Below are 25245 nucleotides of genomic sequence, written 5' to 3'. Positions count from 1 at the left end.
AGTCTTCTTAGATGATGGAGTTATCCTTCATGTTTTGTATCTTCGACCTCTTTGGCGTGGTGGTGCCACATTGCTCTGTTTGAGTTACCTTCATTATCCATGCATACTCCGTTGTTGTACTCTTATGAATCTCTCTTGAACATTCCTAACACCAGTGTGTGCGCACTTCCTTTCCTTATTTATTTCAACTAGCTTCACTCTCCTGACTAACTGTGCCAACAGGACTGACCTAAAACTAAACTCTATCTTCCTACTCCCCTACCTGGCATACTAGTTCCCTAGCAGGATTGCCAAAAGTATCAAATGTCTGGTTAGGACGACTCGGTACTTACGTGGTTTCAGACTACACCTAGTCTGCTCCGGAGTAGCAGCAATGCAACTATGCCCAATGCGATAAGCCAACACTAGGACATGGAGCTACTATCTACCTAATTGTGGGTAGATTGATAGTGAATGCAAAACGGGTTAGTTCTTATGGCTATCCAGATTCCAGACAACCTTCCACATCCAGACAAGAATAGCTTAACACAAGTTTGAACACTAAATAGACATAGATGAATAGAGAGAAAGTAATAATAAGACATGGACCAATTCATTCTTGATTATTATAGTATAATGCCTTAGTAAGAACCCTGCTCATGAACTGCTCACTCAACTCTCCTGTGTCCCTATTCAGTATTGTTCCTCTCCTCAAGGCCTAGGTAGACCCGATATGAGTCTCTCTATCCACACAGTAATGCACTCACTCCTACAATCTGAGCCAGGTAGACTAGGTCCACTACTCTAACTCCTCTATCTCCTTATCCAGCTAATCCCCTTTGTTCCATTACAACCATGGGTACTACTCGTTCATCAAGAAGTTGTTATTATAAGCTTGTTACAAAACAAGAAGGCTCGGTTTGTTGCACACAGTCCAGCAATCTGGGCGGTAGCCAATGGGCTGGTTGGCCACCAACCCACCAGGTGGATCAGGTAAAATAATGCCTTGCTATCTTGATTACGTGGAGAGAATCAAGTTGCTTTGGTATGTGCATCTTCTAGAATAGCTACATTGTTACTTTCAATGGACGCTGCACACTCACGTTTCAAAATCCCATTGGTTCTGAATGCTTTTAGCACATGTAGTATTAAAGGTAATAGCCCATTAACAAAGGTGTTGAAGCTTGCAATATTAATTATTTGGGATGAGGCTCCAATGATGCATATGTGTGCATATGAAGCATTGGACATGACATTAAAAAACATCATGCAAAGTGATATAGTGTTTGGTGAAACAATTATGCTTTTTGGTTGTGACTTTAGGCAAATCTTACCTATTGTGGCAAAGGGATCACGTGAGGATATTGTTGATGCTATGTTGTGCCGGTTATATATTGGAGATATATGAATGTTTTAAAGCTTACCCAAAACATGTGGGTCATTAAAAGTGGCTATGATTGTATAGAAATAGAATTTGTCAAATGGACTTTACAAATTGGGGTTGGCTCTATAGACTATCCAAATAATCAAGGTAGTGTGGTAATTCCATCATGAATGTTGATCCATGGGAACTCTTGCTGAGTTTGGTAGAATGGGTGTACAAAGATCTTCAAAGAGTGGAGGATAATGCATGCTTCTTCAAAGACCACGCTATTCTTGCACCATGAAATCAAGAGGTGGATGAGATCAATGAACTAGCTTTGATTGCATTACTTGGTCTTGAAAGAGAATACCTTAGTGCAGATTCGATTGTTTCTTCTGAGAATGACGGAATATTATATGCAGTTGAGTACTTGAATAGTTTCAACTTAGGTAGTGGTTACCCTCCCTTGGGGGGTGCACTACTAAGAAACCCTATGTATCACGTGCGTTCAATTGGGTATTTAAAAAATCCCTTTAGATATTTGATTATCAGTAGGGATCTTGATCCATGAATTGCAACATGGTATCAGACCTTGGTTTAAGCTCCCCATTAGCTTAGCTTTAACTCATTATTTCTCATGTGCGGATGCGTTGTCAGTCGTCCTTAGTGATATTTATGATGATCCTATTGATTGTACTCTTATCTTGGAGGATCATGCACACATAGAGGGATTTGCACATGAGGATGTGATGCATAGTTCGGGTCATGCATACACACACATGGATATAGAGGGTCATGCCTTGGATGTTTCAAGTTGTGCCAACATCGATTCTCATCTAACTTTGCATGATGTGCTGACTATGAGCTATGTGTATTTGGTTCCTGTGATGATTGTCGACATAATCCTACATTTTTTGCAAGCCGCAAGACATTTACTTTTGAGTGCATCATTTGCCATTTGCAGTATTTGGTTTTTAATTATGTGGTTCGATATTCAGATGCACCTATGGCACATCCTAGTCTTGGCATGCACGATGGTTCTTTTATGCAAGGACATTTTGACATTCGAGCCACGAGCTTCGAGTTCATCATGTGGATGTATTCTCAGTGTTATTGGACTCACATTACGACTGTAAGGATGGGCTATTTGTTGGTCTTCCCTTTGACATAGGAGGATTTGTGGCTAACCTCATCACATCGACATTGGTCTTCCATATTTACCCTTTGATCTAGGTGGGTGGAGGGCCATCCTTTTTTGGAGATTGGATGGTTCTTTTATGCAAGGACATTTTGACATTCGAGCCACGAGTTTCGAGTTCATCGTGTGAATGTATTTAGTGTTGGACTCACATTACGACTGTAAGGATGGGCTAGTTGTTGGTCTTCCCTTTAACATAGGAGGATTTGCAGCTAACCCCATCACATAGACGTTGGTCTTCCATATTTACCCTTTGATCTAGGTGGAGGGCCATCCTTTTGGAGATTGGATGGTCCATATTTCCCTTCGATCAAAGCAATTGCACGATTAGCTTCATCATGGATGGGAGTTTGTTATCCTTTCCATTTGACCTTGTGGGTCATATGACTTCTTGGCTTTACTTTCAACTTGGAGGACGTATTGTTAGCTTCATCACCAACTTTTCGCTACATTTCTTTCCATTCACCTTTTACAATCATTTTGATATGGTAGACATCTTGTCTTCTTGGAGCTTATGCCTAAGCTTTTGCGGATTCATGGCAGTCTTTCCATGTTTAGGTGCTACTCGTAGGATGAGTGGGACATGTGTGTACTCCATGCTATTGAGTGAAAACCCCTAAGTCCCTTCATTGCAATTAAGCCTCGATTGATATCTTAAGAAAGAAGATGAAATGTGTATTTATGTGCACAAGTGTGCACCAACTCCGTGTACAATTAAGCCTAAATAAAAGTAGATCTCTTAGTGAACCAAGATGATGACTTGAGCCTTGAAATTAGAAGGAATTTAAGAAATTACTCTCGAAAGTTTCAGTGATTCTATAAGTAATTGAATGGGCTAAAATTTAGTGAGAGAAAAGCTTAATTTAGAGAGAAAATATACTAAATATGTTAAATGTGATATCTAGCTTAACAAATTTAAGGCTAAATTTATATGGATAACACTTATTTAGAAAGTAATTATATTTACAACCCTTAGAGTTATCGAAACAAATGGTTAAATATTTCTAGAGAGAGAATATTTCTCTAGAAATTGTGTAACTCATTTATGTTCAGAAGGTCAATCTCATATTATGCTTAGAAGGTTAATCCTTGATGTTAAATTCTCCTTTAGATTTTTTTAAAAGAAATGAGTCAAATCAAAGGAAGAAAATGACGAAGATCTCATTTAGAGAAAGAAAGCCTTAGATTCAATCCATAAAGTAGGATTTCTAGAAGTAATATGGGATTTTTATGTTTTTAAGTCAAGTAACCAGACCCTTAGAGAAAATTCATAATTGGAATTTCTCCTCCTTAGTCTAGAGATTAGACCAAAGAAGACCTTAAAGATAAAGACTTAATTCACATATGTTCTATGAGAGAGAGAGAGAGAGATTGTTAGACCCAACCATCTAATTGATCCAGCTAGGTATTAAGGTCCTAAAGTTTTGGCCACTAGAATGAACCTACGAATTTTTTGTTGAGAATTTTGTAAGTCCTTAAAGACTCATAAGTATATTTAGCTGTCTATAAAGTAATTATCCTCTAGATAAGACTTTCAAAGAAAGGCATAAGCCCTAAGTCATATGATATGCTAAGAAAATTAGAACCCTCGATGGAGATCTAACAATGGTTATGACTTAAGAAATAAAGGACTCAAAGTCACTATAAGATTTACCTTAGTGTTGACCCTAGTCTCAACTCTTAAGAATGCTAGAAAAGTTATAAGGACTCTTTGTAAATCTAAGTAATCTCAAAGAATTGGATATTGCTCGTGGAATGACAGAGACCTCACCTAGACTTTGCGGGCTAGAGAATCTTCAATCAAAGTTGCAATTGGAGGACTGTGGAAGTCTCGTCGAACTTGCGATGGTTCACTAGAGATTGTGGATGCATGACTATTTGATCATGTTTTCCTTGTATTCATTCTGAAATTATTTATTGTGGACACATGTAAAGGTATCGCATAGCTGTGTGGTTTGTCGTGCAGATATCACTTGAGTGGTGCATCTTGTCAATGACCTTGACTGATCTCGGTCAAAGGTGGGTGTGCTCTCGGCACACTGGGGATGTGATGACAAGGGGAGGTTCTAGTTGCTCTCGACACACTTGATGTGATGACAAGGGGAGGTTCTAGTTGTACTAGGAATGGAAAATCAAGGGACTAGATGTGCGCCTCAGCTTCATGTGGCTCCTGTGACCAGTTGGCCGGAGTGTTCATGGGGCTTGCAAGTGGTATGGCTGTCAAAAGCCGCTCCCTAAATTTTGGCACAACTGTTGGATTCAAATCTTGTGGGCTCCTCTAGTTGGCATGTGGGCCAGGAGTGTTCGAATTCCCTAGATTTTGGTACCACTATCGGATTCAAATCTTATGGGCTTCTCTGGTCAGCATCATGGTTTGGGAGTATTCGAGCTCAGTAGTGCATTGAAATTTTGGAGACACTACTTGCTTGGTCAAAGATTCACTCTGGTAAATAGACCATAACATTTTGAAATGGATATTGACCCAGAAGGATCTCAACATGCATCAAAGATGATAGATGTAGACTTTGCAAGAGTTTAACTTTGAGATAAAGTACAAGTCTGAGAAGGAGAATGTAGTTGTTGATGCTCTTAGTTGAAAGGTTTCTTTGTTAGCAAATAATTGTGATCTCAACCCTTTTCTTGTTGCTGAGATGAAAGATGAGATCGGGATAGACGAGTTCTTCGCCTTGGTTATAGCATTGTTAAAGCAAGAGAGCAAGACTCCTTAAGAATTAAGGAAAGTTCAAGATACATGATTGAAGACAATTGTTTATATTTTAATAATCGCTTGTGTGTTCCTCACAAAAGGGTGATTTCAAAAGAAGGACCCTAGTTGAAGTTCATAACAACCTTATTACTGGATATGTAAAGACATTCATGGTGGTCAAGAGGAGCTACTTTTGGCCCAGATTAAAAGGGGATGTATTAAATCATGTATGACAATGCCTTACATGTCAAAATGCATCCCTCAACATTCCACAGATGAAATGGGAATGTATAAGTATGGACTTAATTACTGATCTACCATCAATAAGTGTAGGCTGCTGTGATTCTATATTTGTAGTGTTGGATAGACTAACTAAATTCACACATCTGATTCCAGAGAAGAAGACCTTTATAGCATTGGATATAGCCAAGGTATTTCTACACAAAATATTTTGACTTCATGGATTGCGCCACAAAATCATCAGTGATTGAGATGTCAAATTCACCTCTAGATATCAGACATCATTCTTTAAAGTAGTTGGAAATTCACTTGATTTAAGCGTAACTTATCACCCAGATACTGATGCTCAGCATACAAAGCGGGTCAATCAAGTCGTTGAAAGACACTCTTAGAACCTTTTGTAGTCATGAGCCAAAGAGATGGTTAATCTATCTTTATCTAGTGGAGTTTGCCTATAACACTTCTCACCATCGAAGTACTAGTATGAGCCCATTTAAGGCATTACATGGACAAAAATGGGTCAAATTCCTTTATCAGAGTGGAGGTCTCAAAGTAGATGCTGGATAAGATCAATCATCAGATGTAATCGATAACACTTCTCACCATCGAAGTACTAGTATGAGCCCATTTAAGGCATTACATGGACAAAAATGTCTTACACCCTTAAATGGGTCAAATCCCTTTATCAGAGTGGAGGTCTCAAAGTAGATGCTGGATAAGATGAATCATCAGATGTAATCGATAAAGAAAGATGTCAAGGTTGCTCAAGATAGGAAAAAGTAGTATGTCAAACCAAAGAGATTTTTAGAGAATTTGCAGAACGAGACATGGTGTTTCTTCGAGTACAATCCAAAAAGAAGTTCCCTCTCCTTCAAGAAGTACATGAAGTTATTTCCAAGATATTCTGGACCATACGTCATTACTCGTAGGCTTGGAGAATAAGCTTATGAACTTCCTCATCGTCGTTAGTCTACAATGTATTTCATGTGAGTTTGTTAAAGAAGTATATTCCTGATCCTAATCACGTTCTAGAGGATGATCAAATAACTATGTCAGCTGAAGGACATATAGAATTGGAACCTGAGCAAGTCTTTGACACAAGGAAAAAAACCTCTAAGGAGCAGGATTCTGCGAGAATATTTTATCAAATGGAAATTCTTCCCAACAGAGGATGCCACATGGAAAAAGAATAAGACTTAGCTCACAAATACCCTCAATTAACGAGATGAGAACATCTTGAATCTTCAAGTGGGGAGAATATAAGATCTCTCTTACCCCTTGTATTTTATTAATGCAAGTTATGAGATGTTATAGAGAAAATAGATATGATCAAAATTATCAGTAATTAAGGTACATATTTTTTCTTAGTGTTTTAAAAATAAATTTAGCCTATAAAATTAGTTGTAGTAAGTGTATTAAGATTTTTGAGCTCACAAAAATTAAATAAGAGCATTGGGACCTATGTGCACACGTGTGTGCAACCATGGGCAGTAGTGGGCAATAAATGGAGGATGAGGGAATTTAAAGAAATAGACTCCAAAAATGAATTCAACACAATAGTGTAAATATCTTGCATAAATATTATGGTTATCCCTAAGAAAATAATTAAAGACCCACCTTAGGCAAGAACTGTGCACATTAATTAATAAAAACTTCAAAGGTTAAAGAGACTAAGGTTCCAAAACCATGGTATACAGAAAACCAAGGGTGGATTGGTTAGGTGGAAAGTGGAAAACCATGGGTAGAAATTAAGGTTCCAAAAACCATGGGTAGAAATAGACTAAGGTTCCAAAACAATGGTATGTGGAAAACCAAGGGTGGATTAGTTAGGGGGAAAGTGGGTAGAAATTCAGAGTGGTAAGTTATTTTTCAAAAGTGCGATGCCATGCATATCTCTATTAGTTAACTTTAGTGCATGCAAGTCCATGCAAATTGATAAGCCTTAGTCTAGCACACCATAGAACTAAAGTAGCCACCATTTTAACTAGTTGAGAACCACCCAAAATCAACCATGAGGATCCAGCCCAGCATTATCTATTTGAGCCCACAAATTATCTAGTTGACCTCTAGAGAAAAATTCGTGTTTTCTTGATTAGGGGAGGATATGTCAGAATGTGCAGCGGAAGACTAACGCACATAAGAGACGCATCACCATCGAGCACCACGAACACCCCCAATGGGCACCGCAGCATCCCTCCACGGGGCTCCCATCTCCCGGTGAGCCACCTCCCAAAACACCGGCCTAAGGAGATGATTATGACAAGGTGCCACTCTAGCCTATATATTTTCTTCAACTTCCCATGCTTCCACTCATGGGATAATCCAAGGCACCTTCTAGCCATATATCACATGCTCGAAATCGCCAACCTTCCAACACCCTCCCCCGATTCGAGCTCCGCAAGCCATCAAGGTGCGAGGGGGTCGCCCACGACCACACACGCCCGGGCTCTAATACCATGTCAGAATGCGCAGCGGAAGACTAACGCACGTAGGAGACGCATCACCATCGAGCACCACGAACACCCCCAATGGGCACTGCAGCACCCCTCAATCGGGCTCCCATCTCCCGGTGAGCTGCCTCCCAAAACACGGGCCGGAGGAGATGATTATGACAAGCCTATATATGTTTCTTCAACTTCCCATGCTTCCACTCATGGGATAATCCAAGGCATCTTCTAGCCATAGATCACATGCTCAAAATCGCCAACCTTCCAAACAGGATAATCATTAAATAACTCAAATCTAAGATTTATACATGCTTAGTTCATAGTGTATCTTGGGAAAGCCAATTAGTTGTCAATTTTAACAGAATTATTGTGTCATTTTCAATAGAATTAGGGTGTCATAAAGTGTAGGTAGTTGCTAGATCTCATTATGCTAGGGTACTTGATTGGGACTGATACAATTACAATTTACAAAGTGCACCAATGTGACCGGTGGTCCATAACAAGTCCATAGTGGTCCTTCATCAATCTATGCTTGATCTTGTGGATAAAAAAGGAGTGGAGAAGAGCCAAAGAAGGGCATCAATCCCTAGAGAAAAACTCGCCAGGTTTTGGAGCTCCCAACCATCAAAGAATTCATTATTTTGCATATCTAAGGAAAGTCTCAAAAAATCATATTTCATATATTTATGCTATGAATTGGTTAACAATGCATAGTTTAGCTCATAAATTATCATTATCAATTCTATTCTTTGATTTGACTGATTTTTAAAGAAAATAATCCTTTCCCTTGAATATTTAGCTCTTTGTAAATTGCAAAGAACCAAATAAAAGATACTCTTATACATGTGAACCTTACGATTTATATTCTAATGGAAAATTTATAAGTATAGAAGCTTATTCTTTATACTAATGAAATTGACCTTAGGGTAAGATTTTAGAATTTATCCTAAGTTGAAACCTTAATCCAAAATAAATTTCTTAATAGGGTGTGCATATTGTGTAAATAATGTACTGCCTTGACCCTATAATCAAGATGTTGTTAACCTTAGAGTGTCCCTAGCTAGATGAGTAATCTAAACCTTGCGTTAAAGAAGATATTGGTGAATCATCTCACTTATTTGCATAAGATAGCTAACTTAGTAAAGCTAGAGAGAGAAGTAATTACTCATATGGTTAAATAAAAATAGAATTAATCTAGGAGTGGGAGTTATGTGTAAAATTGGTGCAAATTAATGTGATGAATATATGCACATGCACATTTATGGGTATGGATCCAGGCACATGAAACTTGGATCCCTTGAGTATAGATTTGGGGCATGGAAAATCGATTAGCTAGTGTGAAATGGCAAGGCACTATAAAAGTGACCTTGGTCTAGGATACTATATCTTTTATCACATTTTACCATCATTTGATAATATAGACATCTTGCCTTCTTGTAGCTTATACCCAAGCTTTCATGGTTGATTCATGGCAATCTTTCATGTTTAGGTGCTACTCCCTACTAGGATGAGTGGAACATGTGTACTCCACACTAATGAGTGCAAATCCCTAGGTCTCTTTATTGCATTGATATCAAAGCTCTTGGCTTAGATCTTGATGTTTTTATTAAGGAGTGAATTTATTTTCTGATTACTGCTTTCACATAGTTTTTAGATTTTATGTTGATTTAGTCTTGAGTGGATTAGCAACGGAATTAATCATTCTTTGGTATATACTAATCATAGATTTAAAAAATACTAATTTCTTTATAGATTTGAGAGAATCTTAATTTTCTTGATTTTCGAATTTAAGCTTCCATCCATTTTCACAATGCTTTTCTTGGACTTTTCTTGCTAATCTCCTTGGTTAGTGCTTCTTATTATCCAATCTATTCATAAACCTTAGTTTCCTTCTATTTTAACCTAGTTTTAAGAAATCTTGGTAGTCTTTGAAGATATTAAAAGTTAATGTGCAGATTTTGATACAATTCTTATTAAGAATTTGTGTAGATTGAAGATTCTATATAGATTTCAATGTAGTTCATAGTTTTGATGCATGTTTGAGCATATTATAGTTCAAAGTGCAATTATGTTGTACAAAACATGTTGTGCAAAGTGGTGCAGTTCACAATTGTGTAGCAAATCTATGAAAAGCTATTGTAGAGAGCTTTGTTTATAAGTTTCTTAGTGCAGATTTACAAAGAAATACAAAGACAATACAGAAATCAAATCTTGAAGCGACGACGAGTGTTTCTTGATTAAAACTTTTCTAATCTTGATCATTTCCTTGCAAGAGTTATGTTTCTTTAAGAGAAAATTGTTAAAACTACAAGAAATATTACTACGTTTAACACAAGATAGACACAATTATGGTGATCTTGGTTAATTTGATACAAGTTATCAAGATTATTGAATCTTGTTAGAAGTAATGTAAGATTATTACAACACTTACATCACGATAATTTCTTGACCAAGAAAGAGTTCACGGCAATGATCTATGCTAACCAATGTGATTAGTGATCAATTTAGATGGAGTCCGATCTATTGTTAAGAAACACAGAACAGAGAACATTTGCAAAAAGCGGGATACAAACATTGTGCAAGCTTTTAGCAACAAATTTTACTTTGAGCCCTTCTCTTGGAATTGAACCCACAAGGGTATTATCTTGCAGGGGGAAGAAAAACTAAATTAAGAATGCAAGATATATATACAGAATATACAAGGTGCTGGTTACAGTGGGAGAAGACAAAAGTAAAAGCATTAAACATTGAATTGATGAAACTTGCGACCCATGGATGGAGTCTGTCTCAGTGATATAGCTGCTTTAGATAAGCTTGGTGTTGATGACCACAATGTTGTTGTGGTTATTGTGCCCTTAATCACTGCCCCTACTCTAGTATTGTGCCCTTAATCACTGCCCCTACTCTGCTGAGACAAGTCCACAAGATGATATCTAGACAGTATTTTGAGCTCACCATTCATCATCTCCTTGCTCCTGCTGAGACGAGTCCACAAGATGGGATGGTCGCCTTTCAGCAAGGAGACATAGCCGGTGACTGCAGCAACTCAGTCTTCCAGAGTCAGCTGCACAGACGAGCAGTGCAGAGGAGCTGAGTGGGGTTCGGCTGGCCACGAACCAAGCATCTTTAGCTGTAGCAGCAGCACCTCAACGCCATGGTCAGCACGCAGCGCAGAGGAGCTAAGTGGCTTAGCGCTGATTGTAAGCAAACAGCCTTCTTCAGGCTGACTTGCTTCCATAGCCATCACAGAGCTTTCATAGCTCAAAACAAACGTGGCCGCCACAAACTGACAGACGGAGAAGTGAAATAAGAAGGGAGAAGTACACTTAGGGTTTCTAACCTTTCTGGCTCTTTTGGCCTTCACACCTACTCCTCACTCTTGTGACCTTTCACATCCACTTCGACCCTTGCCCATTTACCCTTATTCACTCGCATTCCTAACTATCCACACCATGGGGTTGTTTACATAGGTCGAGGCTTGTTCACACGTGGTCTGAGGGGTCGAACAGTGGTGCATCATTTTGGGCTATTCACTTGAGGTGTTCACACGTTACGTGTGGGTCATTGGAGTTGTTTACACACCTTGAGCATCTATGAGGGGTTGTTTACACATTCGGAATTCTTTCATGCGTGAGTACTCTTCTTTGGTGGATCTTTTCATGCCTTGTTCACAGGTTTGGAGGGCTTCTATTTTGTGAGGACTATTCGCACGCAACCATTTCAGTTGGCATTGTGTATACACATTGGCGCTTTATTCAAGGATTGTTCACACACTTAGTGCTTTATGAGCATGTTTTTACATTTTTTGTATTTTGTGAAGTGTTCACATTTGGGGGTACCTTGTGGATATTGTTGACGCACAGTTATGGGTTTTTCCTACTATTTCTACCCTTCATTTGATCGGCACTCTACACCCTATGATCATCATCACATCGGTATGTTACCATCTTAGATCCTGATCTTAGGAGGGAAGCTCATGCATTATCTTCATGGCTCTATGCTCGTTATTGCAAGCTACCATTTTATGTCACGAATTATATTTCTTTTGTTGCATTCACACATACTTTTGGCACTTCGAGTTTTAAGCCTTCACATCCTCATTCATCGACTTCATCACGGTTATGATGGGGCAACCTATTCATGCCATGGACGGTTTCTCGAGCTCGAGGGATTGATCCCTAGTTACTCGAGACATTTTTTTGTTTGATGAGGTGGATGTTTGTGCCAAATGGTCCGCACACAGGGATTTCATTATGTCATTGCTTGACTTTCTTCACAGATGGTTCGGTATTGTTCACATGGGATGATTGTTTCCTTGGCATCTTACATGAGTATCCTACACTCTTGAGCCATTATGATTATATCCTTGAGGACGTGGACTACACCGACCCAGATTCAGATGACGATGTACCTCCCACATACATATGATGATGTATCTCATACACATACACATGATGATGTACTGCAGAGACACACTTACGATGATATTGGTACACCTGCATGTGATGATACACATGCACATGTTCATATTGATATACACATGCACATGATGCTATTGCCACATATGTACATGATGTTAATAGTGATATGTGTGAATTAGATTATATGGGCATGATGCTATTGCCACATAGATACATGATGATATTAGTGATGTGTGTGAGTTAGATTATATGCGCATGATCTCGAGGGGAGAGACATCAGCAAGTACATCGAGCATTGATACTTTTACGCCTATGTTCCTTCCTATGGATCATGTGGATACATTAGTTGATCATGGGAGCATTTTAAAGGATATTGTGCATTCAACTAGTGAAATATCTAGTATAGCACACGAGTTTAGTGATACCTCACATGTGGATTCTTGAGATACTTATGGGCATAAGAATGAGTTCCTTATGCTAGATAGGATAGGATATTCTTCTAGGGCTTTCGCATGTAGAGATGTTTACGATACCACTATTCCAAGCCTTCATAGTGTACCTACCAGTATTCACTTGGGTATAGTCTGTGTTTGAGCAGTCAGGTATAGTGCATGAGGGTGGTGTTGATTTTACTAAGGTGAGATCTCTCATAGGAGACACACAATTATTCATATGGATCTAGAGAGTTTCACATTTGACTTAGATATTTTCTTGGATCCATTATTGATGGAGATAGATCCTACCTGTGAGGATTACTTCAGTGACCCTAGAGATTCTAGGGTTAGGGATTTTATGGATGATGATTGCATTTATTTCTCATGTGTAGATACATTGTTAGTTCTCAAGTGATATTTATGATGATCCTATTAATCATACCCTTATCTTGGAGGATCATGCACACAGAGGGATTCACACATGAGGATGTGATGCATAGTTCGGGTCATGCATACACACATTTGGATATAGAGGGTCATGCCTCAGATGTTTCGAGTTATGCCGGCATCGATTCTCATATGACTTTGCATGATGTTGACTATGAGCTATGTGCATTTGGTTCCTGTGATTATCGACATAATCCTATGTTTTGCGGAGCCACGACATTTACTTTTGGATGCGTCATTTTCCATTTGCAGTGTCTAGTTTTTAATTATGTGGTTCGATATTCAAATGCGCCTATGTGGCAGATCCTAGTCTTGGCCTGCACGATGATTCTTTTATGCGGGGACATTTCGGCATTCCAGCCACACGAGTTTTGAGTTCATCATGTGGATGTCTTCAATGCCGGACTCACATTACGACTATGAGGATGGGGTAGTTGTTGGTCTTCCCTTCGACACAGGACGATTTGGGACTAGCCTCATCACATCGACATTGGTCTTCCAAATTTACCCTTTGATCAAGGTGGGTGGACGGCCATTCTTTTGGAGTTTAGATGGTCCAAATTTTCCTTCGATCCCAACGATTACATGATTAGCTTATCATCGACGGGAGTCTGTTATCCTTTCCATTTGACCCTAAGGGTCATACGACTTCTTGGCTTCGCTTTCAACTTCAAGGATGTATTGTTAGCTTCATCTCTTTTGTGCACGACCACCCTTCAATTTTGAGGATGAAATCATTCTAGGAGGGGATGATTTATACTGAAGCAATTATATATGCATATGCAGATGTATGGGTATGGGCCTAGGCACATGGACCTTGGGTCCCTTAAGTACAGATTTAGGGTATGTGCATATTCCTTAGCTAGTGTGAAATGTCCAGGCTCTATGCAAGTGACCTTGGTCTAGGCTATTGTATCTTTTATGACCTTTTACCATCATTTGATATAATAGACATTTTGCGTTCTTGGAGCTTATGCCCAAGCTTTCATGGCTGATTCATGGCAATCTCGCTATTCCCTAGGATAAGTGGGACATGTGTGTACTCCATGCTAATGAGTGCAAACCCGTAGGTCCCTTTATTGCAATTAAGTCTCAATTGATATCTTGAGAAAGAAGATGAAATGGGTATTTATGTGCACAAGTGTGCACCAACTCCGTACAATTAAGCCTAAATAAGACTAGATCTTTTAGTGAACAAATATGATGGCTTGAGCCTTGAAATTAGAAGGATTAACCTTGAAATTAGAGGGATTTTTAGGAAATTACTCCCTAAAATTTCAATGATCCTATAAGTAATTGAATGGGCTAAAATCTAGTGAGAGAAAATCTTAATCTAGAGAGAGAAGATACTAGATATATTAAAGACAGTGTCTAGCTTAACAAATTTAAGACTAAATTGATATGGATAACCCTTATTTTGAAAAGGAATTAGATTTAGAACCCCTAGAAATATAAGAACAAATGGTTAAATAGTTCTAGAGAGAGAAGATTTCTCTCGATATTGTGTATCTCATATTATGTTCAGAAGAATTGTGGAAGTCTCATCAAACTTGCGATGGTTTACTAGAGATTGTGAATGCATGACTATTTGATCATGTTTGCCCTTGTATTCATTGAGAAATTATTTATTGTGGACGCATGTAAAGGTACCGCATAGGGGTGTGGTTTGTCGCGTAGATATTGCTTGAGTAGCGAGTCTTATCACAAAAATAATCGTTTGAGACCTTGACCCATCTTGGTCACAGATGGGTGTGCTCTCGAACGGTCGATGTAATGGATGAGGCGTAGTTCCGGTTGTACTGGGCAGGGCAAGTCTGGGGACTGGATATGCACCTCAACTTCATGTGGCTCCTGTGATGATCGTTTGGCCGGAGTGTTCTTGGGTATGGCTGTCAAAAGCGAATCCTTGGATTTTGGGACAACGATTGGATTCAAATCTTGTAGGCTCCTAGTTGGCATAGTGGTTGGGGAGTGTTCGAGCTCCTTGGATTTTAGCACTGACTGTTGGATTCAAATCTTGTGGACTCCTCTGGTCCGGGAGTGTTCGAGTTCAGCAGGGTATACTTTCCTAGTCTTTCATAGTCTAAGAAGCATGTCGTGGTGTGTGGAGATATTAATGGATTTTGCAGAGATTTGTAGTATTTTATGATGATACATTTAGAGTATTCTTATGATGATATATTGAATATATTTGTTAGTTTAATGTTAAATCTTTCTAGTAACTTTTACATTAAAAAGAAATGTTTGCATGTGTGAGCTCTGTTTTCCATTTAAGTGTGTGTACACAATGAAATAGGGAATTTCAATTACAAGCGTGTGAGTTCACACCGGGTCCATAGGCCCAATGGAGGACGGTAGGCTAACCCATGGGATTGGATGGGGTTAGGTTGAGCTTATCAAACTGACCAAAGTTAATAAAGGATTTAATTGTTTTCTAAACTTAGAGACCAAACTTAGTTGTAAACTTAAGAAACAATTAGGAATTAGCTTTAGATTGTAGAACTTTAGTGGAATTAAGGTAGAACCATTCCCTTTATAATCAAGGAATAAGACGTCGTGTCGAACTAAGGATGCCTATTATTTGTAAGAATTATGAAGTGGATATTTTACTTGGAGAAATCGTACTAAGGTAGAACCATTCCCTTCATAATCGAGGAATAAGACGTGTCGAACTCAAGATGCCTCTTATTTGTAAGAATTATGAAGTGGATATTTTACTTAGAGACCAAATCTGGTTGTAAACTTAAAAACTCAGGAAAAAAATTCAAAATAACCTTTAGATTGTACAATTTTTGTGGAATTAAGGTAGAACCATTCCCTTCATAATTGAGAAATAAGATGTCATGTCGAACTAAGGATGCCTCTTATTTGTAAAAATTATGAAGTGGATATTTTACTTGGAGAAATCATACTCAATTCTTATTGTAAGGTCTATTCCAACCATTCCCTTCATAATCAAAGAATAAGACGTCGTGTCGAACCGAGAATGCCTCTTATTTGTAAGAATTATGAAGTGGATATTTTACTTGGAGGAATTGTACTCAATTCCTTCTATAAGGTCTATTCCAACTAGCTATTTTGAGAAAGCTGGAGTGATAGGATTTTGATGTATTAAGGACCCTGACACTAGTCTTCCGTTGTGGTTTCTCTTTTAGTAAGGGGTAGGGGTCTCACAAGGATTGAGGTATTGCAGAAGCAAGATGACATTTTCATCTCTTAGCAAAAAATAGATGTGAGATACTCAAGGCATTTGGAATGATTGAATGCAAGGCAATTGTTGGTACCTCAATGGAGGTTGATTTAAAGTTGTTCGTATTGAAGATACTTGAGATGGATCTATATAGGAAGTTAGTTGGTAGTCTTATCTTCTTGTGTGATACTAACCCATATATTTGTTTTGATGTTGGTGTATTGAGCAGGTTCTCCAACAAGCCTTAGGAGAATCATTATGCATGTGTTGCAATATATCCAAGGTACTCAAGAGTATGGCATTACCTATGCTACAGACAAGACCCTCAATGGCTTTTGTGACTCAAATTGGGCAAGTGATTCAGACAGTAGTAGACACTCAAGAATAGGGTGTTGTTTCACTATTGTTCGAGGATGCATTCTTGGTGGATAAATGTGAAACAACCCTTTGTTGCACTCTCATCAATAAAGGTTGAGTACAAAATTGCATGCTTTGCATAACGCACAGCATTGTGGTTGAGGAGGATTCCACATGATATGGGAGTGATGCTTTAAACTACAACTAGATGATCTAATTAAGAAGGGCTTCAGTAGACCAAGTGTCTCTCCTTAGGGAGCACTTGTCAAAAGTAAAGATGGTACATATCGTCTTTGTGTGGACTATAAAGTAGAAACACCATAATGAAACAAATATCCTCTACCTCTTATATGTTGAGCCAATTGGCCGAATCAAAGGCCTTCTCTAAGATAGATCTAAGATTCGTTTCTCATTTAATCAAAATTAAGGAAGGGGATAGCTTTAAAAATGCATTTAGCATTAAAAGACGAGATCAAGGGTGCCGTACGAAGTGACTTTTTCTTTAACTCGATTCTGAAATAATTGGCCGAGAACACATTGAAATGCTTGATGAAAAATACCAATTGATCAATGACAATCTTTACTTTATGCAAAGATTGTATGTGCCGATTGTTTCAGATATCAAAAACTAAACCCTTGGAGATTGCTACGACGTTGCATATTCAAGCCATGTTGAATACAACAAGACATTCAAAGTTTGCAAATCATTTTTCACACCTGGAATGAAAAAAGGATGTCATTATGTATACTAGGGAGTACTTATACTGTCAACGGGTGAGGATGCTGGATATTTTTCTCCAAGAAGAGGATGCTGGATATTTTTCTCCAAGAATGTGGGTCTCCATGGTAATAAAGTCACACATCATTACGCATAAACCAAATCAACAGCTCTTCGTAATTCAATCTATGCCATGAATGTCGTCAGGCCTGCCACAATGTTTACAACGGTGATTAACTAGGGATAACATTACAAGCCTAGATGAGAGTGATCTTTTCACTATCTTACATAGAACATTTAAGATACTGTCGGCGGGCCCTTTTTTACGTGGTCGTGAATTCAAACTTTGACACGATGTAATCGTCGTCAGGCCTGCCACAATGTTTACAAGGGTGATTAACTAGGGATAACATTACGAGCCTAGATGAGAGTGATCTTTTCACTATCTTACATGGTCAGCCCTTCTTCACGTGGTCGTGAATTCAAGCTTTCACACAATGTAATATGTGACTCAAGAAACTAAATTGATTTTGAACATAACTCTTCAAAGCCATAAACCTTATAGACTTCAACCTACCAACACAAAACCCCTACACTTTGAAAACCATAATTTTACAAGCCAGTTGAAAAGATATGGCTAGTACACATTGTGCGTTTACTTGACCTATCACAAACCAGGTGATGCCACCCACTGCACAAAAAGAAAGTCATTTCAATTTCAAACAAGGGATCCTAGTGCTGAATCAGACTATGCTGCTCCAGCATGTAGATTATGAACACCTATGCCACCACTCAGGCATAAACTCTGTTCTTACAAGAATCTTTAGCACTAGTATATGCAATTGAAAAGCTGGAACATACCAGCATTTGTTGCTTTGTGGTCAAAAATAGAACCATCGAGACTTGCATGAGCCTCTAAAATATGCACACGTCTTTCTTTTTTATCAAGGAGAAGCCTCAAGCTTTGGTACAAAAGAAACGAAGTCTTGTACTGAGCAGGGGAGCTGTGTAATAATGACCCGCCTCCAAACCCTCGTCACTGCGTCGAAGATGAGCATGTTTGTGTTATTTGTGAGGTAGATGAGATTGTGAATACTTGTGCAATGAAAGTGCACGCCCGTAACAAATTCCTGGACAAGATCTTCTGGCATGCTGCTCAACGAACTCCATGAACTTGCATGCATGCCCCCAAAGAACGTTTCTGTATCTGTGGCTGCCGTCACTGGTAATGATGAAGTCCCTGCTGAGGAGTCTTCTACTAACTGCCACAGCTTCACTCCAATCGTGCGTATGTGATGCCTTCTAATACCCCTAAATCTGGTGGTGTGATGCCTCCCAACACCACCCACTAGCACCAATTGTCCGCAGCATTCCACCATATGAGGGCTTGTAAACTGATACCGCTTTGGCGGCAGAATGCGGGTCCACTCTTGCTTCTCCAGATGATAAGCGTAGATGCCATCTCGAGCTTGCCACGTCAGAAAGTACAATGTCCCTTGACAGTGCACCACCTGCTCTATTCTATGGTCTATGGGCACATTCCCCATGGTGGTCACTCTCCACCTGTTGGTCTGGGAGTCATACTCCTCTGTCATCATGGCAGATCCCCATGTTCTTTCAGATCCTGTTCGGACAATGATCTTGTAATGCACTGGTCGGTTTGGTTGGGTTTCACCGTGGGCACTATCTAGCACAGCCATGCCAGCTAGGCCCCTGATAGGAAAATTCAGGGGAAATGAGCCTATCGTGGGGGGCAGGCACTTCCAGTCTCGGGTGAAAGGGTTACCAACCCAGACAGAGTTTCTCTCGAATTCGCCAGCGAAGCCCATGTGGTAATGGTAGCAAAAGAGTCCACCCGCAGCAGCACAGTAGGAGAAGCAGCCAGGTTCAGGGGGGAAGGGCAGGAAGGAGTGGGGTAGGGGGACCGCCTTGTTATCTTCTAAGGTGAAGGCAAAGGACCAATTTGATGAGGGGGCACTCTCCTGGGGAGGGGCAGCCAGCATGATGAGCCATGCTTCTGGGATCATAGATAGGGCACGGAGGCTCTTGAAAACAGGCTGAAAGGGCACCATGTTCCAAGCCCGGCAGACGGCACGGAATTTGAAAAGGGATGCCACGGGCAAGCATGCTAGGATCCTTTCAAGCAACTCACTGGGCAAGCAATTCCAAACAGAGGGGTTCAAAGGGTCATGGAGACACACCTCATCATCATTGTCACGATCATTGGCATGGCGATGGCCACCACCATCATCATCATCATCATCATCCTCTTCATCAGCATAATCTTCAAAGGGCCACCGTCGCCTTTGTCCTCTTCTTCTTCTTGTTCTTCTGCTGTGCAGGAAATCGCCATAGCTGTGCAAATCAAGCTCCTGCTGCTGCGGTTGTTGCTGCTGGAATCTTGCTTCTCCCCTAACGCTTGCTGCTGATGATGCCCTGCTTCGTCTCTTGCTATCTCTCTGCAAATCCAAGTTGATGTCCATCTGTTGCTGTGGATCAAACAAGAGCTAATGAATCTATGGCGATTGTCATGAACAAGCACGGTCGATGGCTGCGGCCGATTGGCGCTAGGGCTATGGAAACTGGGTTATTATTTTATTGGCGAATATACATACAATGGAAAATATATAATCGATCTGGAAAGCGAGACAATGATCGGATTTCCATATCAAATCTGAGTCATTAGCCATGGCCCTACCTTAGGGACCTCTAGCTTATCCATTTTTAAATAATAATAAAAACTGTTTTTCATTTGTCTCTTTTTTTTCAACAAGGTGTTTTGCCCATGATTTTTCCTGGAGATAAAATGCTTTCACACGCTTCTGTTTATAGTTCAATGCCCTTTTAATTTTTTTGGCCTGCCATGTAAAGACCTTAGTGTTCACCTTGACGTTTTTGGCTAGGGAAGTTCTAGAGGCACAACAATAAGTGGCTAAGGAAGTTCTCAAGGCACAATAAGTGGCTAGGGAAGTTCTAGAAGCACAATAAGTAGGAAAATTTATCGGTATCCTATTCTATCTCTCTAGGCTAGGCTGCCCCTCTCTCTCTCTCTCTCTCTCTCTCTCTCTCTCTCTATATATATATATATATATATATATATATATATATATATATATATATATATATATATATATATATGATCTATCTATCTATCTATCTATCTATCTATCTATATATATATATGATCTATCTATCTATCTATCTATCTATATATATATATATATATATATATATATATAGATAGATAGATAGATAGATAGATCATATATATATATGATCTTTCTATCTATCTATCTATCTATAGGCTGTCTCTCTCTCTCTCTCTCTCTCTCTCTCTCTCTCTCTCTCTCTCTCTATATATATATATATATATATATATATATATATATATATAGATAGATAGATAGATAGATAGATCATATATATCTATATGATCTATCTATCTATCTATCTATCTATATATATATATATATATATATAGGAAGGCCTTTGTGAACATCAATAGGATGTACTCCTTGTTTTGCTTTTCTAATCATGCTAGGGACAAGGAACAATCGCAAATCAATAAGCCTTCTACTTCTAATTGACAAGTCACACTGCCTTCTAATTGACAAGGAACAATCGCAAATCAATAAGCCTTCTAATTGACAAGTCACACTACCTTACACAACAACTCCTTACAAAACCCTTCTTTTCAACCAATCAAAATAAGGACAACATATTTAATCAACCGGTTTTCATTACAATAGTGTACACTGAATGTAGATTTTAGAACTAAATTTGTATGAAAAAACATATTTATTAAAATAAGGACTAGGAAAAATCCATGGATGATTTTTTTAAATTTTCAACCTAGTAAAGATACACTACAATTCCTTTTTTTTTTCTAGCATTGATTCCACCTCCTAAGTGATTGATCCCACCTCCCATACAAAGTGATCACAAATAAAGTCTTTATAGTTGTGGTAGGGACAAGGGATAATTGTCAATCAATAGTAGCAAGCCACATGGTTTGCCAACTCTCATACTATAAGGGACAAAAAGTAACACGGTTTGCCAAATCTCACAATAGCCCACCTCACTGTGTGGCTTCCATAGTGTGTGATCACCAAGGGGGCTTAGCTTTTGAAGTTTGCATCTTCATGCGGCTTGTGGTGTGAAGAAGATACTTGTGTGTTAAGCGATCCGCATCACACTAGATTCTTTATGGGCTCAAAGTCTTGTAGTATCCCACCTCACTGTGAGAGTGGCTCCCATAGTGTGTGATCACATAGGGTGTGATCACATAGGGGACTTAACTTTTGAAGTTTGCATCTTCATGCTTGTGCATGTAGAAGATTGTGTGTTAAGAGAGCCACGTTGCACTAGATTCTTCATGGGCTCAAAGTCTTCAAAAAAGCCCCCCTAAAGGTGTTGCTTGTTCAATATTTGAGCATCCAATCCCTCCCAAAAAAAACATATGAGGTTTCAGGAACCTTGAAATGATCTATTTTCATTGGACTATAGTGCAATCCTGTGGAGCTAGTATTTGGTGTCTCGAATGAGATAGAAGATAACAAGAGCTATGCCATTTCTAAAAGGAATGAACTACTACAACTCTATAAGATTTTAGAAGACCAATGGTTAAACAAGAATGGAAACTACTTAACTTCAGAATCATGGCTTTAATAGTGTTTTCAAAATACCTTGTTTGTCGTGTTACCAAAAGTGTTCTATACATGTATAAATGCTAGCTAGAACCTTAATTAGTGTTACCAAATACCTTGTTTGTCTCTTAGAGATACCAAAAGTGTTCTATACATATACAAATGCTAGCTTGAGTTATGGAGGAAGAGCATTGATTTTCGAGTCTTCTTTGCAATTTCATCCCAAGATCAAATATTCCTTTTTTTGCAATATGCTAGCAATAAAGCGATATTCCAAAAACCTTCTAGGCTGAGTCAAATGGACAAAGATAAGGTGTGGTCAAGCATTCAAATGGACAAAGATAAGGTGGCCAAGTAGTCATGCAAGTATTATATATTTATGCATACAAAATTGGAACTCTAACAAGCCACTACACTGTAAAAATGAATGTATGGTATTACCCTAAAGTAGCTTGGCTTAATGATATACAATGTATGGTCTTGCCCCTAAAGTAGCTTGGCTTTAATAATATATCCATTACATATTAACCATGGATAACCAAGGCACAAGGAGAGGAGAAAAAAAAGAAATCCTGGATTTTTAAAAAATAAGAGGAAAGATTTCCTTCGATTGACCCTTTGTATTCCGGCTTCCATTCCTGCATTTCGTTTCTTAATGTCTTTTACATACGGAAGCAACGCGCAGGTTGAGTACTAGTAAATACCAATGTGTAGTAAAAGGCCACATGCATGCATGTGGGGAGAAGATTATATACATTCTTGTGTAGTAAAAGGCCACATGCATGCATGTGGGGAGAAGATTATATACATTCTTGTGTGTTGAGTTATTTCTATTTATTTTCTCCTTATTTAAGTTTATATTAGTTGAGAGGCCGCCTCCTAGCTGGCCGATGAGCGCCGCTCGTGGTCGCCTTCTACCGCCCTCTCAGCTCGTCTTGGAGCCAAGCGTCGCCACCTAGCACGCCCCCACTGGTGATCGCCTCCCGTCGCCCAATGCTCCAGGCTGGGTCAAGCATAACAGGGCTCCTCAACAGGCAGATCTGGGCATCCAGAGTAGTAGCCGGACATGCAGGCTGAGCAGAGCAATAGAGCGGCATGCAAAAATGACAGTGGCATGGTCTGCTGCATCGCCAATGCTATGCGGCGGCGCCGCTCTGCTGCGCCTTTAAGGCCCGGTGGCGCGTGCCGCCTTGCAGCTCCTACGCCCAAGCGTCTTGTGACCATCCAGATTCTATCGCTTGCTACCATGACTGCCACCAGTGGATCTGCGTCGCCTCTACTGGCTGGGGGGGCCATGCACAGAGCGCTGCCCTTAGACGCCTCTCACCGCCCGAAGATGCGCCAGTTGGCCTCCCTCTCCACGTCGGTGTCAGTGTTCCCGAAAAACCAAAATTGATTTGCACCAAAAAAAACCCCTCTAACTTTACACTTACCAAAAAAAAACGATTTTTAAGATTTTTAAAATTACAAATTACAATATTCTCAAGAAAAAACCTATGACTTCAATAGCAAATTTTAATATTCTCAAGAAAAAACCTATGACTTCAATAGCACAAAACCAGTTTCTTTTATATATATTAGTGGCATGCCCAGTCTCCCACTGGCAGCAAGAGTATCCATATCCTTGCATGCATAAAAACAGAGACTCGCCCTCAGGGGAAGAGGAGAGAAAGGCCTTATGTTTGAAGCCCATTTGGGCCTCATGGTCCTCAACTTGGCAACCTATATATATATGAACACACCATGCTTGTAGGAGCTCCTAAAGCACTTACTTTTCTTTAAATAAAGTAGCAAACGTGGCATACGTATACATCTAGCATTCCAACCCTGACAATATTAACACACGTGAACAAACCATTAAAACAACTTTCGAGTGACTGCATTATCTCTCCTTGGAAGCCTATACTCCTCGCCCTCCATCTGTCCAAAAAATATATTTAAGGTAATAACATTAGCTATTGCAAGATATAATTTTTAAAGAAAAAAAAAGCTGAAAGATAAAACCTTACAAAACTCGTTTTTGGTGGATCAATATTTGAGATGAATGGCGTTTGAACAAGCTTGTAGACAACAAATCGAAAAATTATGTAATGTCCAATGCCTATGTATCGAGATTCTAACTTATTATTGTTTTCATAGTCTACAAATATTACTTGTATATGAAGCTCCGCAATCTTTCGTAATGATTGTAAATTCCAAGGAGCCCAAAGCTCTCATTGTAAGTGTGTACAAACCTAGAAATAATATAAGTTCAAAAAAATATAGATATTTCTTGCTTCAAAAAATGTATCAATAATAATTTATATTTACAATTAAACGTAAAAACTACATAAAAAGCAAGTTTTATACCGTAATACACATGCGCACTCTAATAGTTTGATCACTAGAGATGTTGCTTTTCCTTCCCAAGATGGGGGGTCTACAATTGAGCCATGAAGATTAAATAGATTATGGTAAACAATTATGACTATATTATAGCAAACGTCAAGACAAATACCTTCAATATCTTGTCTATCACCATAAATAAATGAAAATGATTTCCTTGCCACATCCATCTCAATGGAATCGTAACCTTTCTTGATGTCGAGCTCTAACAACCAAGAGATGCCTGTCCATTTTTTTGTTATGAACTTCGGTTGTTAGGAGGCCCACGTGGTTCAAGGTTTAACCGATTTGACCCCATCTGATTTGGCAATGACGAGATGTGGACTAATCGATGAGATTCCGTTTGCTACAAGAAGTGTTCAGATCTATTTACTCAATTTTTTTCAATTCAACACAAACTAAATCAGAATATCATCAAAGAAAACAAGAACAAAATCATCCAAGTATTCTTTGAGAATGTCCTGCATTAAGCAATTGAATGTAGCTGGGACATTTGTCAAGCCAAATGGCATGACAGTGAATTCATAATGCCCATACCGAGTATTGATGACTGTCTTCGCTCGAGATATCTTGCTCATTAATCCTGATCTAATAATACCCTGATTTGAGATCTATCTTTGTGAAGATCTGGGCTCCACTTAGCCTATCCAAAAGCTCATCAATTCTGGGCCATGTCAACACCCTAGAAGTTGCAATGATCTGGCATGGATAAT

The 25245-nt window shown here is 39.1% G+C and overlaps 1 protein-coding gene across 1 annotated transcript; it reads right to left on the bottom strand.

Annotated features, from left to right (window-relative positions):
• Nucleotides 1–18014: 18014 nt before the first annotated feature.
• Nucleotides 18015–20114, bottom strand: LOC147611697 (F-box protein At5g49610-like). The gene has a single exon (XM_086784752.1). The coding sequence runs from the start codon at nt 19982–19984 to the stop codon at nt 18446–18448; it is 1539 nt and encodes a 512-aa protein (XP_086640878.1). The 5' UTR covers nt 19985–20114; the 3' UTR covers nt 18015–18445.
• Between the last annotated feature and the right edge of the window lie 5131 nt (nt 20115–25245).

This window comes from Cibotium barometz, chromosome 47, assembly GCF_041138505.1.
Source record: "Cibotium barometz isolate CiBa-2024 chromosome 47, ASM4113850v1, whole genome shotgun sequence".
In the NCBI taxonomy this organism is placed as follows: Eukaryota; Viridiplantae; Streptophyta; class Polypodiopsida; order Cyatheales; family Cibotiaceae; genus Cibotium; species Cibotium barometz.
Note: the sequence above shows the minus strand (reverse complement) of the source record. Positions and strands in the feature narration are given on the sequence as shown.

Excerpts from the sequence above, each read along its gene's own strand:
- LOC147611697 (XM_086784752.1), bottom strand. The coding sequence starts at position 19,984 with ATGGACATCAACTTGGATTTGCAGAGAGATAGCAAGAGACGAAGCAGG.